Source organism: Temnothorax curvispinosus, unplaced genomic scaffold, assembly GCF_003070985.1.
Source record: "Temnothorax curvispinosus isolate PA1 unplaced genomic scaffold, ASM307098v1 QBEX01010922.1, whole genome shotgun sequence".
In the NCBI taxonomy this organism is placed as follows: Eukaryota; Metazoa; Arthropoda; class Insecta; order Hymenoptera; family Formicidae; genus Temnothorax; species Temnothorax curvispinosus.
Window position 1 is genome coordinate 92,957 of NW_020220702.1, and position 18,674 is coordinate 111,630.

Consider the following 18,674-nt stretch of genomic DNA (forward strand, 5'->3'; position numbering starts at 1 on the left):
GCGATCATCACCAGGTATGTACAAAGATAATTCAGCAATAATTTGTATTTATTAAAGCGCTTTTTATTTTGAATCTTTTTGGAAGAAAATTTATAATTTATTTTAGAATTACAGCTATCCAAATCCAGATTTTTAAGTTTTGATGAAAAACAGTTCAAATAAAAGCAGTTGTAGTTACAAGACAATAAGATTTCTTATATTAGAATTCTAGATTTGTTTTAATTGGTGAAAGACGCTGCATAATTGCAGAAAAAAATATATAATATTTATAACATACAAAGTATATACATAAGTATAATATACATAACTATATACATAAGTATATGTACATAAGTATATTAAACATAATCTATATAAAATATTTAAACACACGTTGTTTAAAATATTTTTATACTATCTTAAAAATTCTGAAAAAATATATAAAATTATTATATCCTAAATTAAGTGTATAAAATTATAAATATTACCACACACATCCATACACACATTTATATCTAAATGCAAGTAGAGATGCACTTTTGTATTCCCAAATCAGAAGACGGAATACAAGTTTAATTCGCATCACATATTGTCGCTATTGAATTCAATTTACATATATTTATCGAAAAGATTTCATGCCGCTCTCGTTATCAGTGCACTTCCTGCTGTTGTTTAATCGAGATTTCTAAAGATAGTCGAGCTTACGGTGTTTGTCTACGGAAAACGTCTCGCGTATAACGCAATTCCTTCATCGGGATATCTTCGGAAGTGGAGTGGGGATGACTTTAAAATAGTTAGATCGGCCGCAGCATCGAGTAGTCGCCGCTTGACCAGTGTAGCACGCGTGGCACGTGACATATCACACTGAATTACAACGTAATTGATACGATTCTCGATAAGCGAGGCCTCATCGTGTCAGTCCGTATAGTTGCTCTCGCGAAGTGCCTCCGGCCGCCCCGTTTCTTCCTCGGCACCGCAACTGGTATTAGCACAGTTATCTTTCATGCTCCATCTCTTCATTCACGAGCGATTTAGATAATTGCGACGCCGAAATCGAGAGAAAAAGAAAGGCTGAATTGATATCGCGCGAACGTCACTTTTGATTTTGCTTTGAATTCTTGTCGCGCTCCTTTCATTTTTTTCGTTAACGGATATTTTGTGGTACAATTGTCATTTTCACGCGCGAATAAATTTTGTTAATTGGTTTAAAAAAACACACACAAAAGTGACCCGTTGCGATAGTCTATTTGTGTCTCGTAGTAACGAGACTGATAATTTCTGTTCGTTAACGTTAACGTTGATTTCAGCGCGTTTGGCGTGTAGTAAAAAAAAAGCGTTTGTCTTTTTTAACAAGTGCACAAATCCAGATTACTGCCGTTTGAAATAATTAATTTACATATTCATACATGTAACATTGGTTTCTTTAAAAAAAGCTAATGATATATCCTCTCGCGTCTTTCTCTACTATTCCGATGTCGTTTCATATTTAACACGTTGACTGCCAAATACAATTATTTGGCGATTTGGCCCATTGTTTTATTATCAGACTTATTCATTCAGTCTCGTTACACATTCATTAACATGTCTATTGATACAAATATTTATTATTTTTATATATTATATTTTGTGTAGGTTTTGAATAATTTAACGTGCATAAATTCAAATTAGCGTATCGAAGATCCTTTTTCCAAATATGGCTTGGCGATCAACGTGTAAACATAATTTAATTTAAACATAATTTAATTACACATAAATAGCAATAGCTTTGAAAAAGTTAATATATTAAAACTACTTAGACGCCGTTTCGTTCAAATATTTCGTTTCTCATATCCTTCTTTAATCACTTTTGTATCCGATCTTTCATCAGATATCAATCGCACGCGATTAAATTGTCGATCGACCGATCATCAGTTTCGTAAAAAAACATTATGGAATAAGAGTTCGTTACATTTAACACTAACACCGCAATATGCGAGTCTATTTCTTTAGTTATTCTCATGACGAGAAGTCGGAGTCTCCCATTAAAGATCATTTGCGGAATAATCATCTGATCAACGGATGCAATTGTTTTCCATAGATCAGGCTCAATTCCCGCACGGCGGCGAGGCGGAACAATGGCGTTGTTCCGCAATCTGTTCGATTTCGTTCTGAACGACAATAAGTTAGACGAGAAACTCGGCCTGACCGAGAAGCAAAAGAGACTGGTGCAGAACACATGGGCGACCATTCGTAAAGACGAAGTGTCGGTCGGCGTCACCCTCGTACTCGCGTGAGTGAACTGCCGTTTTCTTCATCCGTTCTTCACACGCACTTTCTCTGCTAGATCGATACTCGTAACTTTGACAGAGCAAAGATTGCGGAGGTAATCGCGCCGGTAAACGGTGTAAATAAACGTGAAAATAATGATTTTTCTTAATATAAGATCGCGCTGGTCGCGGATTAACAAAACGATATAGCCGCGAAACGTGTTAGAAATTCTTCCGACGCGACCGAAGCTTTCTCGCTCGAAGAACTTCCGCATTCTAACAAGCCATTCATTTATTTAATGAATCGCCGATGCGTATCTGGTGCATGATAAAAAAACCATGTCACGCGCTTAGGGCCTCCTCGTCAATACCCTCACGTCTCGTCGAAACCATTCGCGTTTGTTAATGCGTGCTGCGTCGCGATGCGTCGCAAAAGATGCGGCAGAGAACGCGCGCTATGAAAATTTCAACGTCGCGCCGCGCCGCGCCGTGCCGCGGGCCGCTTTCATATTATCACATGTGATACCGATAAATTATTGCGACATCGGATAGTTGTTTACAGCTTAATGTTATATCTCTACTAAGGCGATCGGTGCCGCAAATAGAACTTACAATTTGTAAGTCCGCGAGAGATGTATTATTACACGTATTTTCACGCGCGGCATGCTTCTTTCGAATGGCTTAATATGCTTAATGACACTCTGCGTCCAACAATCATACTCGGGCATTTAAATTTGCCCGAGAAAATCCGTGATTTCATTACGAGCAAGCTATCTGCGATACTAACTTGAGTCTTTCATTATTCTTCAAAAAATATAAAAATATCTCTCTTCTTATATATTGCTTCTCATATACAAGGTGTTACCTAAGTAAGTACACAAACTTGAAGGGGATATTCCTTGGCTTATTTTAAGAAGAAAAAGTTCTATAAACATAAGCAGACACGCGAAGCAGTCATGAAGCAGTCACGAAGCAGTTTAGGGCACATGTTTATAGGATCTTTTCTTCTTAAAATAAGCCAAAGAATATCCCCTTCAAGTTTGTGTACTTACTTCGATAACACCCTGTATATTCTCATATATTTCTATTTCTTTCTTGATATACTTCAATACGTTCTTGTACAGTTTCTGTATTTGAATATAATTATTTAAAAAAGTTAACGCTAGGAAATAATAAATCCCAGCTATCACTGAATAGTCATCGTTTTATGATACTAATTCAATTATTTTTTCTTCCTCTTTTTCCTCTTCATTATCAAAGTTATACTTAAAATATAAAAATCTGTTTATCTGTCTTTTAGAAAACTGTACTGCACTGCACCTCGATCTTCTACAAAATATAATATTAATGTAAATAAGGTCGCATGAAAAATATTAATGTCATACATTACATTATATACTCGTAATAATGTAATCAAGTCTGAATTCAAGTTGCGGTGGTTATTAAAATCTTAAGATTTTTTAATATCAAAATGTATAAAAAATAATTAAGTGTTCCTTAAAAGTGATGCATGTTAAAAAATCGGTGTTACAACTTTCATGACAGATCATACATCACTTATAGAATAATTCATTTAAGTTGCTCACTCATATTAACTTCTCCTTTTTAACAATGGGGAAACATGTTCTCATTATCACTATTTGTCTTTGCAATCAATGCATGAGATTTCTCCAATGTTTTATATTATTTTATTTAATACGATTTTAACGACACAGATCAGTAGCCCTTAAACGATTTCATCGTTTTACGAGAACATGTTCTTTTATAGCTATTTCAAACAATATCCAGAAGCTCAAAAAGAATTTAAGCCGTTTAAGGACGTCCCTCTCGACGAACTGTCGAAAAATAAGAGGTTTCAAGCGCACTGTGCCAATATCGTGGCGACGCTTGGCAAATTGATCGAACAAATGCACGATCCGGAATTGATGGAAGCGACCTTGATTAATTTTACCGAGAAACACAAGAACCGCGGACAAACACCGAAGCAGTTTGAGGTAAGTGAATGCTAATCTTTTTGTCTTCTACATTCTCTTCTTAATGATGTAACAACGATATGTTTTTACATCTAAAATTTTGTCTATAAACCTCCCTTTTCATTGTCTTTTTATATAACTGACTTTACCTTTTTTATTTTAAAATGCTTAAGTATTTCCTAAATACAAAAGTTTTTTTATATGTATACATAGATATAAAAAAGATCTTTGAGATCATAATGACTTGAGACATAAATTAATCTTTGCTTTCTGTATACTACAATTATTTCACGAAATTATTTTTCCGAACGAGGAACGAGCTGATTGTAGTTATTTATCTTGTATTCTAACATTTTTGTCAGCTTGACATTAACTCTATCTGTATTTCTAATATATGTTCTTTCCTTAAAATATAATAATTGTAATAAATTATCTTTCAGGAATTGAAACAACTGATGCTAGAGCTTTTCCCTTCCTTATTCGGGAAGCAATATACATCGGATGTGCAGGAGGCCTGGAAGAAAACGTTGGACTTGATCTTTACGAAAATCAATCAAGTTTACGCAGATTGAGAGATGTGCTCGGGCGCAATTCTTGAATTTTATAATTGACGAATCTGTGGCATGTATTGTATATCGCTTTTTGAAGATGACAAATCTGTCGAAAAGTTTAGTCGGCCGTGATATGTTCTTCACAAAATATAATATTTACGAAACTTATATAACTAACTTGCGCGACGAACATTTCGCTGTTCTTTGCAATAAATTATATTGATTGGCGTTCTGAGAAACGAAAAGTGTGATTAACGAAATCAATATGATGCAATATTATGATGAAATTTGTACATATAATATATTATATGTTCATATGGCAATAAAGTATATTGCGTTAGATTGGTACAACAAATTATCCAATTTCATCAAATTTTATATTAAATATTTAAAACTAGGAGGCCGATGTTCTCTACAGATTGAAGAATTTTTTTTCTAAATAGAAAGAAGAGTATTAAATCCCATAACTGCATTTTGACTTCATTTTTGTTGAAGTTTTACCTTCAATTTTATTGGACAAACTTATTTTATTAATCTAATATAATATATCATTTTGTCCAAATATTTCTTTTATACTGCAATCGCTTTAAGGTGATCCTAAAGCTGTGATCCTAGCCGGTTTTTTTCAGTTTTTTTCTTAGCACTAATCTTTTAATTGGCTTTATAGAAATGCAAAATTCTTGTCTAGAATTAAAGTACGCATCAAAATCTAGGTCATGGTGGTCGAATTTATATGTGGTGGTCGTCACGTATAACAAAAAATATTAATTTTTTTTCGTTTTCGATATAAATTCGACCACCACAATTCGAAAAAAAATTAATATTTTTTGTTATACGTGACGACCACCACATATAAATTCGACCACCATGACCTAGATTTTGATGCGTACTTTAATTCTAGACAAGAATTTTGCATTTCTATAAAGCTAATTAAAAGATTAGTGCTAAGAAAAAAAACGACTAGGATCACGGCTTTAGGATCACAACTTCATTTTTTATCTCACATTGCGCAATGATAACAAGACGTGATATTAGCCAAATATACGTTATCTGCATGTGCGTGATATTTCAATTCATTTCATTGTATTCGTTTGTATATTTCGATTCGCCTAACCGCGAAATGTCAATTGCTTACCCTTACTATTCTCCAATAACATTTGCCGAGACGATAGAACAAAATGGTACGAAAAGCATTTGAAGAAACGAGGAATGAATAATACCAGCGCGATCTTCCACGATATTTTATCAGGTGAGTATCCAATGAAGGTTTTCAAAGCGATGCACATTCGTGGCCGACACAACGCATTTTAGGACGCCGACCGATCTCCTTGTCTCTGTACGTCGCTGGCGGCATCGTAATCGCGATTATAATTTGCACCTGCTGCTGCACCCTGTTCGTGAGAAACAAGTGTGCGAGGATCTTTAATAAGCTGACGGGGAGGCGGAAAAAAGAGTCAGTATAAGACAATAGTTATTTGTGTAACAAGTGAGGTAAGATGAAAATTCCCGGGTGCGGAATTTACGCACGAGCCGAAGGCGAGTGCGGTAACCGCACCCGGGAATTTTCATCTTTACACACGGCTTACACTCCCTATTTTATGTTGCAAGTGCCTGGAAAGTGGTCTATCACGCACGCGTAGCGTGCGTAATGGGGCACTTTCCATGCACGTGTTGCATAATACTGTATTATATTACGACGTGATTCTTTCTCGGCGCGATTCCGCGATTCGATTAGAATGTGAAGAAAGCGATCGTGATCAGTCTGCGAAATATGTTTAGAAAGTATTTCTCCGATGTTGAGGAAGGACGAAAGAAGTTGCGGAAAAAGAGGAAGAGACCCGTGTCGCCGGACTTGACGTACATCCCGACGGAAGTCACCGCGCCGATTATCCCTAGGGAACCGGAGAGGTTGGAGAACGGGTCACCGACCCCCTGTTACAAATGTTACAGAAAGAAGAAGCGAGGACGGAAAGCGAAGAGGCAGACACGATGAGACCAAGAAGAAGGTTAATCGACAAGTAAATGAGCAAAAATGAGACATCTTTCCAAAGAAATAAAAACACACGTACATGTACGAGACAGAATGATGGTCTTTTGTTTTCATCTGCGCGATTCTTTTTCTATTCCTGTAACGTCGTCTCGTTTGGACGGAAAAATGCGGTCTTGGGCGATCGGTATTTACGTTACGATCAGTGCGACGATTTTTATCCCAAGAGCCCGCGGGACGATAGACGTGAATCTGAGCGAATTGGAGTATCTCGCGGCTCGATTGGACCCGTACGAGTGCAGACGATTGATCGCCGCGCTTCATTACACGACTTACGACTTGCCGAAGAATCTGGCTGCGGCAGGTCAGCTCTCAGCTCTCCTTTCCAGTTTTATAATTTTAAACCACTTGCCTCGTTAATTTGATTTCGCTTTATTCGCGTGTCGAAGGATTCTATATATACTAACTTTTATTCTCGCGAATAAAAGAGCGTAAGGTGGACGAGGAGATCCCGTGTCTGCGTCAACTGCTTCATTGGAATAGTTCCCCGGCGGAGGGTCGGGGCAAGACGCACGCGGCGATTATACATCGGCTTCGACAGCTAAATCGCAACGATCTCGCCGATTGGCTCGGCAGAACTACCTTCAAACAACTGGGAAAGGATCTGGACAACGCTATTACGTTGTCCTTCGACGAGCTCGCCAAGGAAGAAATGGAAACCAGCACGTCGGCATTCCGCATTGCTAATTATACTCAGGACTGTGCAAAACACGATCAAAACATCCTTTCCTTCGTATATAAAATGCATGATAATCCGTAAAGTATCATTTTAACGGTAAAATATAAAGTGGCGAGGAAGAGAGCACTAAAACAAATTGAGCAATGCTCACCATTTAAATATCATAGAAAATGTCTTTTATTATTTCCTCAACGCGTATCTAAAGAAATCAAAGATTTATATAAAGTGTATTGCCCAGTACTGGATTATAATCCGATATTTTTTACCTGACTATTCTGCATACCGATTCTTTTAACATAAAAGATTTGGCCGAATAATGCATGAAGTATTCATCGTTTATAGCTTGTTTGCGACAGCTGAGTCCGTTACCTGGACTCAAGAGGAAGATACGTGGTTACCAGTCGACACAATTCTTATGGCTCTTGTGCTTGGATTATTAGGGACGCTGTTCGTTTTAATTGTGGCCATTATCGTACATACCGTCAAGAGCAATAAAAATTAAATGCCATGTATATGTCCCTCCCCGTTGTCCCGAAGTTTAAATAAAGTTTGTAAAATATGAATATCTCTATGTTAAAGAATAAAACTAATGAAAAAAAGAGGTTCTTCTTTTTGATCTTTTTCTCATCTCGTTAATAACGTTTTATCTCTCAATTTTTTGTTGATGCAAATCAAAATGTATTACAAAATTATAAGTTTTATTCCTATTTAAAGAAAAAAAAATGGGAAAACGGTCTCGATAATTTCGAGAAAATAAGCGGTGAATATAGAATTGTTTTTTTTTTACTATAATATAATAAATCTCTTAAAGCGAAACATTTTTCTCTTTAATAATTTCCATTTAAGGCATTTAAAAAAGAAGTTATAATATATGAGTGAACAATTTAATTACCCTGTATTTCTATATAAAATTTTTCAAACACAACGCGAATATTTACATGAAAAATATTGTATAATATGTAATAAATATATGCCATATAAATTTTTTATAATAAGACTGCTTTTACAAACATCGCGGGAAATACAATTAAATCTTAGTCATTTTTAGCTAACTACAAAAATAATTCATGCGCATAAATAGTAAATACAGAGAATTGTATAAATGCGGTATTGAATCATAATAAAATGCTACTTAGTAATAATGTCATAATAATAATGTGTGTAAGGCAATGACCGTGGCAATTACCACCATAATGACAGTGACAGTGACAATGATAATGATAGTAACAACGGTATGATAATAGCGCGCATTGATGATGATACTGTTATTAATAATTGCGATAATCGACTTTCTTATGAAACTTAATTATGACTTCGAGACGTAAAGTTACGCGACTGAATAATTAATCTAACTGACGCGACGGTACTATGCATCTACATGAATGTTATGATAGTTACGTAACTAATAAATTAATTGCACTCGATTTGTTACAAATGTATTACAGTTGACAAATTTTAACATAATCGTTAGCTTGATTAGTCTGTTTAGTCAGTCCTACCAGACCACTGTTATGCCTCTCCATCTTTATGCAAAATTTAATTTACATAACTAACAATTTTTGAAGCAGAGATGGGTAAAATTGTAATGCATATCTTTTGGTAATCATCAAATGTAATTTAATTAATTTTACATTTGTTAATTACGCTTGTAATTGCTAATTGGCCAACAAACAATTATTACTTATGTGTATAGCTTCCAGCTAAAAATATAATTGGTAATTGATGATCGATAAAAGATTATAAATGTAGTTATTGCGGTTGGTTAATACCAATTGGCAAAAATGCATCGAAATGATTGTCTTTATAGATAATTCACGGACGGAGAAATGTGAGTGAAACATATATATTGCAACAGATGACATTACTAGGATAAAACATTAAAATAATGTGTTATTAATTTAATATAGTAACAATAATAGTAATAATGTAATAATAATAACAGTAATAATAATAATCATTTAAAAGATTTCAAAATAATAGAATATTAATCGAAATAAAATATTAAAAGATATAATATTTCTAATAACCATGTAACAATGGTACTATATAGGAATAATAGTTGCATAGTAGTTATAGTAATAGGAATAATAGTAGGAGTGATGGTTGCAAAATAATAATAATAATAGAGCAGTATCGTAACAGAATAGTATTAGTAATAGGAATAAAAGTAATAGTAATAGTAGTTGTAACTAGCATGATAATATCTTGCACTAACTAATAAGTCGGCAATGTTGATAAAAGAATAAATTAATGGAAATTTAACGATCGATAGAAAGACACATCTAACGATGTGTGAATTATTTGCACAACCGTTATTTTCGGTACACTCGATGTGCCGTACGATATAAATATTTTTTGCGGATATGTTCTCTTTCTCTCATTCTCTCACTCTCTGTCTCTTTCTCTCTCGATATATTCTATATGTACAGCGAGACGCACGTTCAATCTGAACACGTTATTACTTAGATATTTGGAGAAGTACATTATCTTTCAGCCCTAAATATATAAGAAAATAGACTAACAAGAGAATTTTTGCTACCTGTTTCATATTTAGAGTTGCTCGTTCTTGAGTCAAAAGGGAGGGAGAGTTGAGCGGTTTTAATAACGAATTAAAATTCAACTACGTAATGAAACGTTATTCTTCAACCTATTTTAGAATGTCGCTTTAACGGAATCTTAGATCGAGGGGTTTGGCTAAGATATCTCTATAGCATGAGAGAAATTAAGTCATAAAAATATAATGGCTTCCTATGAAACTTCTTCTAAGGACATCTCGATTCTCGGGTCGTATCGAGAAATCTCTCTTCGAGAAGAATTATACGCTAGATCGGAAACGTCCCGTGTATTACGTATAATGCAAAAAACGCGTACTCTTCCTTATATCTTTCTCTTTTTCTGTCTTGTTCCTTCATTATTCACTCTCTGTTATATTCTATTTCATTATGTTTATCTTATTTTTCTCTTTCTCTTCTCTGTTTCTTCCATGCCTCTTTCTAATCGTTTCCCCTTCTTTTCGCTTATTTTCGCGTTTCTTCTATTGCGTTTCTGCGGAATCATCATTTTGTTATTCCAGCGCGGATTTTTCGCAAACTTACGACGATCTACGAAGATCCATGGCGAATAATGAGTGGAATCGTCGCGGATTGCTGTCCCTATGAAAGGCACTAATATGATAGTTTATCACAGAGTCTGTGCGTGTATATGTATGCGTGTGTACGTGGTCGTGTGTATGTGTACGTGTACTCAACGTTTGTCGTTTAGAATAGAATTTTCTTAGATTCTGCGCTCTAGATCTTCGTGGAGAAGACTGTTGTTGTTGGTCTCGTGAATCGACGCGGGGGATGATTCGTCAGGTTGTTCGCCCCCGCTTAATTCTAATTGGCCCGTACTGTCGCCGCTGCTAGAACCGCATTCGCCATCGACAAACCTGAAAAATAGAGCATTTTTTTATAAATATGTAGGCAGAATATTCCGTTTTAATTTCACGTCTCATATATCTCAATGATTGTTTGTTTAAAAAAAAGATATTATAAGTTTCAAGAAGTCACAGTTTTAGGAGAGAAATATGATGCATGCAAAATATATTGCAAAAATCAATAGTTTACGAAATACTTTTATAGTATATTTTATAATAATTTTATAATAATTAATAACAAAGAATTTAAGTTTTATTTTTACATATTCTAATATATTTAATATATAAAATAAAATTTCGTAAAAAAGTTTATTTCTCCATCTCATTTCGATACTTGTTAATACTTTATATCCACGTAAAATATTTATTCATTTTTTCTCTTTATTTCAATTAATTCTGATGTATCGAGAAATTATTTCACGCTGCGCCGCGATTGAAAAAAAAAAATACTAGATAGAACGATACTCACGTGTACGGTTGTTCTTCGCCGCGCATCTCGCATATGACATTCGTCAGTGCCATTATATAATTTTTAGCCAACGTGAGCGTTTCTATCTTGCTGAGCTTCCTCTCCATTTTTACGTGTGGTATTACCTCGCGTAATTGCTGAAAATTACAACGAGAAGATTGAAAGCCTATCTACTATATCGAGTCGCATTCGCGCGATAAATAACGGCGCCGGATTGCAATCTAATCAAATATATACAGTCGAAAGTTGATACATTTTTAACGATGCTACGTATGACCTATCAATAAAACGAATTGCTTATCGGATAGAGCTGCAGCTGCGAGTTGTCGCCATTTATCTTCCGCACAAATCGATTTTTCTATCACATATTTTGCTGGCGTTTGCATTTATGACGTTCAACGTCGATCAACAACGTTTTGCGTGGTAATAAGGAAGATGATCGTAATATAATAAAATTAAGTAAACGAATCTTTCTTTAAATATTACAAAAAAAAACATTAGTAAAAAAAGATTATATTTTTTGACTATATTTTTTAAAAAAAATTATTTGCTAAAGTAGAGGAAGTTCGGGTAAGGTGAAATATTCTTATAAATAAAACCACCGCGATATCTAAAATATTAAAAGTGTTACAATCTAGCGGACAGCAGTGGAGTTACTAGCTGCCGGGCCCATAATCTAACATACAAAGCGGCAGCGTGGCACAACGCGTCGTTAAATAATAAATTAAAATTGAAAATTTAGCGTGTACCGCATACAGCGTAAGGTTAGTATATAAACTTTTATTTTGCGATTAATCTGCTTAACAGATTCTTAATTGCCTTTTGTTGCATAACTAAGATAGAACTTTAGTGTGGTATACTTAGCAAGTGTCATATGGTGTATATTTTTCTATTTTATACGATGAAAAGGTAAAAATAGTGATGTCGGACAAATCGAGATAATTCCCTTTTTTAAATGCGTTTTATTTTATGAGTAAAGTTTATAAGTAAAAAGTTTTATATTATTATGTGTATATGTTATTATATTAGATAATAAAAAAGTTTTTCAAACATGTTTCATACATATTTATATAACATTGTTATAAAAATTTCAGTTTGTAATAAATTACTATAAATTAAATGTATAATATAATAATAATTATAGACTATTTTATTATTAACATCTTTTTATTATTAACTTTAAAACACGATAAAAATTATTTTTTTGCAAGATTAATAAAGTGGTTTACCTTGCCCGACACGATTCAAATTACCCGACAAAAATCTATCTTGGAAAATTTTGCTATAACATTAAACTCACTACAAATAAACGAAATTGGTTAGAAACACATTGGTAACAAAACATTTGGCATTACGACTCGACGTAAACAAAGTTCAGCTATCTTTAATAGTTTCCAGTTATATTAAAAAAGGCTTAGGTTCAAAATACCCGAACTTCCTCTATTTTGAATGTATAATACTATTTTTGTTACTTATTGTTAGCAATCTCACAGGTGAATGTGTTTATGGGATAAAGATCGATCGTACTTGATTATTTTCACTTTTATTGTTCGCAATTTAATGTTCCGTAGCGAAAGTCTCTCGTTCTTCGAAAGTTTTTAGCAAAGTTCGTCGCGCTCATCGACGCGATGAAGCGAAAGCTGCCTGGAGGAAGCAATAAACTGTTACCTCAAAGGCATCGTTGAGGGAGTGCATTCTCATTCTCTCTCTCTCGTTACTTTCGAGCCTCCTCAAGTTCCTCTCGCGAGCGGAAATTCCGCTTTTCCGTCTCCTCGTGGCCGGCGGCGCGCTACCGCGATTTCTTCTCTTCGCCTGCTTCGGGCTCCTCTCGCTCCCGCTGCTGTCGCTCTCCTCGCCCACCTATTTTCGTCCGGTTCATAAAAGGATAGACAGATCTTTGTCAAATATTTGCCACGGAGTTTTCATAGCGCGGCACGATGCGCACGATGATAGATATACGAGCGAATTTCCATTTCAGGACTTCTCAAAAAGAAACAATTTACATTTGAAAATTGCATTGGTATTGCGACGCCTCAATCAATTCAAGAAACACAGAATGCTTGTAAATATCTCATGTATATTTTATGCATGACGCGATAATATAAATATCTTATTACAATACAAATTCTTTGTTTCGGTCTCATTTTAACAACACGTTAAGAAATACATATTATTAATTTTTCTTAATTACTTTTTATAAGAAAAGAAAGAATTAGCTTACGAATGTATATTTCACAGAGGATGTTTTATTATATCCATAAGTGCGCCTACATCCGAATATAATCGACACGAGCAAAGTTGATTATATTAATGCGCGATAACGTGTTACCGGTGTTACATAATGGTATTTTCTAATCTAATCTAGATGAGAAGATCTTACCATGCTATTTTCATCAATAAAGGAATTCATTTAACTTTTGTCTCGTTTTACCTTCTTGTCTCTCCTTTCAAGAACGCGCTTCGCGAGTATTTGTCTAATTGTAAACGTTTAAGCGTTTAACCGATGAAACCCGACTGATAAAATGTTAGCAATTTTCTTCGGTGCTGCACAACACTGATAAAAAAGGTTATTTACTCAATTCGGATAGCTAGTAATGAGACGTCATCTGTTATATTTAACGATTTATTTCTGGATCTGATTTATTATCTATTCATCGAATTCGATCGTATAACTAATTGATTTCGCTTACACCGCATCGCACACCAAACACCGTACTCGTGTCTCTCGTCACGAATTATTATCTATTGCAAATTGCGTTGAGCTTATACAAATCGAAAAGTGCACGGTGCCGGAAAAACCTTAAATCTTATCAATTCGGCATGATAATGGTGACTTATGTGGGTCGAGTATCTTTTCTTATTCGGAGTAAATGGAACTTTAAAAGCCTCAGGTGAGATAACGCGCAGCTGAGTGCGATAAAGAAGGGAAACGACAGAGTGGAGAGAGAATAGATGATATACCTCCGCGACATGGTGGCGAGTACGTTTCCCGGTAAGCGAGTCGACGGAGGCGTCGTCCAGGTCGATGTACATTTCCCGATCACCGCAGTCTTGGTCGCTACCCGATAGCCTATCAAGGCTTCGCATTATCCTGATCGAAATCACAGCTCGGTCCCCCTGTAACAGACCGTTCATCTTCAAAAAAACCTGTGCGGTAGAAAAGAAAGCAGGAAATGCCCTTCCCACGCGAGCATCGTCCGGTTCTTCCTATCCTTTCCGTGATCATGAACGAAAGAAAGTAAATACAAGCTTGTAATAAATGATAAGACAAGTAGCTAAAGAAATTAATATCTTTAACACATTAAGAGCTTACAGTACTGTACATATAATACTGTATATAATCTCTATCTGTAAAAAACACGACGTGAGGATTTAGTTATATCACGTCTACAGTGTGTGCTATAAATATATAAATAAGTTTACGCAAGATAAAATAATGATATATTATCTGAGCTTTCGAAAAAGATAAAAATATATATTTTTATACGCTTTATAAGATTTATACTTGCTAAATATGCTAGATAAAAATACGACGAAATGTGGTATATCATTATAATGTGCAATGTTTGTGGTAAATTGCATCTTATGGGACGCACATATAACGCAACGCGATTTACGTTACGATTCATGGCGAGGAAGTTTCAGAATCATCGATCAAGATTAAACGTCATTACCGAGGCTGACGCTAATGTCTCGTTCGACGATTCTGAAATACTCGACTACCAGACTATAAGTCACGACTGATTGCCGTTTCTGTAGAAAAAAAAAATTGGAAGCTCTGTCAACGCGAGGCGAGGTGAGATAGGAAAAGAAGGAAGAGGGAGAAAGTAAGAGACGTCAACATGTGCGCGTGCGGGTAAAGATAATCGAATCGGGATATCCCATTTTTCCTGCTTTGCTCTCTTCAATGCCAAGAATTCCCGCTCGTGGCTGCGCGCGCGCACGCACATGTCAGATTGGGGCCAATCCAGCTGTCAAATCGAGATCGGGGTGATTTGAGGTGGAAGCGAGACGCGGCTCCACGGATCTCACAATACACTTTCTCCCGTTATCGAGCGCTCATGCGATTGCTCTTGATGGATATTACGATTTCGTCAAGCCTTGACGCGTAAACGCACGAACAGTAACGCAGCCAGACGCTGCCCGGGCTGCCTAGAAGATTGAGCAATACAGCGGAGTTTCATAATGCACGATATTATCGGGAATTATTAGCTTTCGATTTTTTCGAGCCTCCCGAGTACTTCACGAAGAAATTCGTATTCAATGCCGAAATTTTTCATATAGGTTCGTCATTTCGAAATACGTTGAAAAAAGGATAGGAATGTGATGCGCGCTGCATCAATATTTTTTCGAAAATATAAAAATTACAAAATTCTCAATATATTTCCTTACATTTCGACATTTTGTTTATTTCATTTACTTTAACACATATCTTTTTCACGTCTCGAATGAATATAAATAAGTTTATGCGAAGTTTCTCACGACGCGTAGTCACGACGAATTCGTTATTCGTATTTTTGGATCGTATCTTGACGCGATTGTAATTAATCGCCGAGCGGATGCGTCGGTGTCAAAAATTTGCAGCCCCACGCACATTCGATTCGTAAACGCACGCTCGTATTGTGTTAACGCGCGCATTATTGCCCAGCAAACATGACAATATATCGACCTACAATCCGCCGAAAGTGACGAAATGCCGTTTCGCGCGAAACGCGAGGCGCAATTTTCAGGACAATTTTTCATTTACTCGGTGATACGTGAATTTCGCGAGAATTACGCTGCATAATAACAAAGTCGTTTCTCTATCTTTTAATAGCGCGCGGTCGTATCCGATATCGATAATGCTACTGCAGTAACTTATCGTAACGCTATTGCTGTTTCTCTCTGCCGCACGTTCTCGCTATTCCATGAGTTATGGTATATTATACATACACATATAATGCATATATGTTATATATGTATATGTGAGAGTTTTATATATATTATATAATAAATATGTTATTCAGAATTATATGAACATTTAGATAAGAGTTCTGAGAATTTTAATAGTTTGCACTTCTTTTTATATTATTATAGATATATAGTACACATATATGGAGGAACTATTAAAAGTTCCAGTGCTCTTATCGAAATGTTTTTGTTGGAGAGCGTTCGAAAACAGCACGCCATTTTGATTGCCATGTATTCGTATTATCGAGCATTAATTTGCTTTTATTATCAGTACAGATATACTCGGTGCTCTTGACGCGCGAAGAGAAAAGTACCCGCTTATCGGATAAAGTGTCAAGGGCGACGTAAACAGCGGCAGGAAATGTTCGGTCTCGCGTTTTAATTTTCTGGAAAATTTCGGCGGACACGGCGACGTATTATCAGGCGGTATTCATTGTCGGGAAGACGCTCATCCGTTGTGTTACGATCGAACGATCTCCGACAATTTACGCGATAACCTTCGACGTGCTACGGTGGTGATTTACGGTGGAATACCGTATCCGCCACGCCGCGCCGCGCGCCGCGTCGCTACGTAAGCTATTCGAGCGTTCGGGTTTTCTTCGGGCCCAAAAGATATCACCGAATTCTCGAACGCTGTCGAAAGAGTACGATTATTTTCGAATAATTTAAATCAAATTTGTCTCGTTCTTATCTAAATTATTTTTAAATTTGCATTTCGGGAGAGTAGAAAACAAGTGCATTTCGAGAAAAACCATCCCAGATAACACAGTGTCCAAAATCGGGACATATGACGTTTTAAGATGCCATTAAGACGTCTTTAAGACGTCTTATGTCCCGATTTTGGACATTGTGTTACCTGGGATAAAAATCGCGTTTCAAGTCCTTTTATTATTAGTTTTTTTCCTTTTTTTTACATAGAGATATTAACGCGCGCGTTAGAAAGCACTTGACAGTTCGCGAACGAGACCCCACGGTCGACGTCGTTCGAAAGATCGACGTTGCGGTTCCGGATCGCGTGAGCGGTCCGCATTCCGAAGCGGCGTAAAAGTGCGGACGTGTTCACTCGCTCGCTCGCACGCTCGCTCGCTCGTGTCGCGAGTGTAAAAATTGCAAAAATGTATTTACCTCGTCGGCCGATTATTCCCCATCAGTGCCTCGTATAAGTGCGGCGAGTGCGCGCTCACTGAAACTGTGGCGTCTGGCACTAGGCGCGCTTTTCGCCGCGCCGAACGTCCCGCACACTTTTCCTTTCACACGACACTCACTTGATCTTGCCACTAAATCATCGTACGTTCCTCGGCCCCGCGGAGCGGTTATCAATAACGCCCCTGTCAGCGTCGCGATCGCCGTTGTCAATTTCAAACTCAAAAGTCCCAGCAATGTCGTTCTTACGTCGACGACGATGATTATCGCCTTGATGACGATAAGGTAATTTGAGAAAAACGTCAAAGAACGAGAGAGAGGGTGGGAGGAGGGAGGGAGAGAAGGTTCCCGGAATCACTTGTTATTCGGCACGATCGCGATCTCTCGTCTCGAGGAAAAAGGGCGAGAGAGAAAGAGAGAGAAAAGAAAGGGACGAGGCCTCGAAGCGCGTATCCGAAAAAGTCAGGAGCTGAAACTTTATCAGCGGCTCTACCGTGTGTTGCCGATATACAGTCAGGGCCGGCCGAGCGCCCAATGCGGACTGACTATAACTGTAAACGATCACTTGTCGGCGAAGTGAGCGTGCAGGCCCCACCGGCTTCCCTCGGGGACTCCCGCCACTGGCATGAATATACTCGTGCGACAACGTGCCAGCGTATACCGACTCCGAGAGCGGCGGCCGCGGCGCGCGGCGTGCCGGCGTACACCGAGAGGTACCGACCAGCGGGGACCACCTTGCGGCTCCCACCAAACCAGTTCCTGCTCCAGAACCGCTTCCACCTGCTCTCTCGCGCTCTGAATATGCTCCGAATATGCGCTCCGGACGCGCCCGGCCGATTACCTGCGGCCGAAAAATCGAAGAAAAAGAGCCTTCCTTGGAACGTCGCGTATGCTGACGTTTGGAGACACGAGGACATCGCATCGGCTGCCCCTTTACGCTCTAATTTCTTCCTCGGTCTTGATCCTTTGAGTTCTTTTGGATTAAGGATATATTCCGATCTCGTAATCCTTATCGCGCGCCACGTGCAACTCTGGCGCCGGTTTCATTAGGAGACTTTTCCTTTCGGATGGCGCGCGTTTGTCATTCTCTCTCTCTCTTTCTCTTTTTTTTCCTTTTATTCGTTTTTTTTTACATTACTAGGAAGTGTGACACTTGGCGTTATGTAATCGCGCGACTTCCGCAAAATGTGTGGAAACCTGTTGCGCACTTATCGTCGCTATA

General features: G+C 37.1%; 3 protein-coding genes across 4 annotated transcripts; 2 read left to right on the forward strand and 1 right to left on the reverse strand.

The window, feature by feature from the left end:
• Positions 1-781: 781 nt before the first annotated feature.
• Positions 782-5,104, forward strand: LOC112460898 (globin). Its single transcript, XM_025025828.1, has 4 exons — positions 782-961; positions 2,057-2,248; positions 3,994-4,219; positions 4,639-5,104. Exons 2-4 carry the CDS (start codon positions 2,094-2,096, stop codon positions 4,768-4,770), a joined length of 513 nt encoding a protein of 170 aa, XP_024881596.1. The 5' UTR covers positions 782-961; positions 2,057-2,093; the 3' UTR covers positions 4,771-5,104.
• A 576-nt stretch (positions 5,105-5,680) lies between these two features.
• LOC112460899 lies at positions 5,681-8,138 on the forward strand. The gene is made up of 3 exons (XM_025025829.1): positions 5,681-5,998; positions 6,061-6,202; positions 6,529-8,138. Exons 1-3 carry the CDS (start codon positions 5,959-5,961, stop codon positions 6,740-6,742), a joined length of 396 nt encoding a protein of 131 aa, XP_024881597.1. The 5' UTR covers positions 5,681-5,958; the 3' UTR covers positions 6,743-8,138.
• Positions 8,139-9,600: 1,462 nt separating this feature from the next.
• On the reverse strand, positions 9,601-18,043 carry LOC112460900 (protein dimmed-like). 2 transcript variants are annotated; one of them, XM_025025830.1, is made up of 5 exons: positions 17,435-18,043; positions 14,321-14,476; positions 13,028-13,219; positions 11,360-11,496; positions 10,749-10,902 (listed from the first exon to the last, which is right to left on the reverse strand). In XM_025025830.1, the coding sequence occupies exons 2-5, from the start codon at positions 14,444-14,446 to the stop codon at positions 10,749-10,751; spliced, it is 609 nt and encodes a 202-aa protein (XP_024881598.1). In that variant the 5' UTR covers positions 14,447-14,476; positions 17,435-18,043. The 2 variants fall into 2 exon arrangements, with proteins under 2 accessions (XP_024881599.1, XP_024881598.1); XM_025025831.1 differs by lacking the exon at positions 17,435-18,043 and having other exon boundaries at positions 9,601-10,902; positions 14,321-14,446.
• Positions 18,044-18,674: the final 631 nt, after the last annotated feature.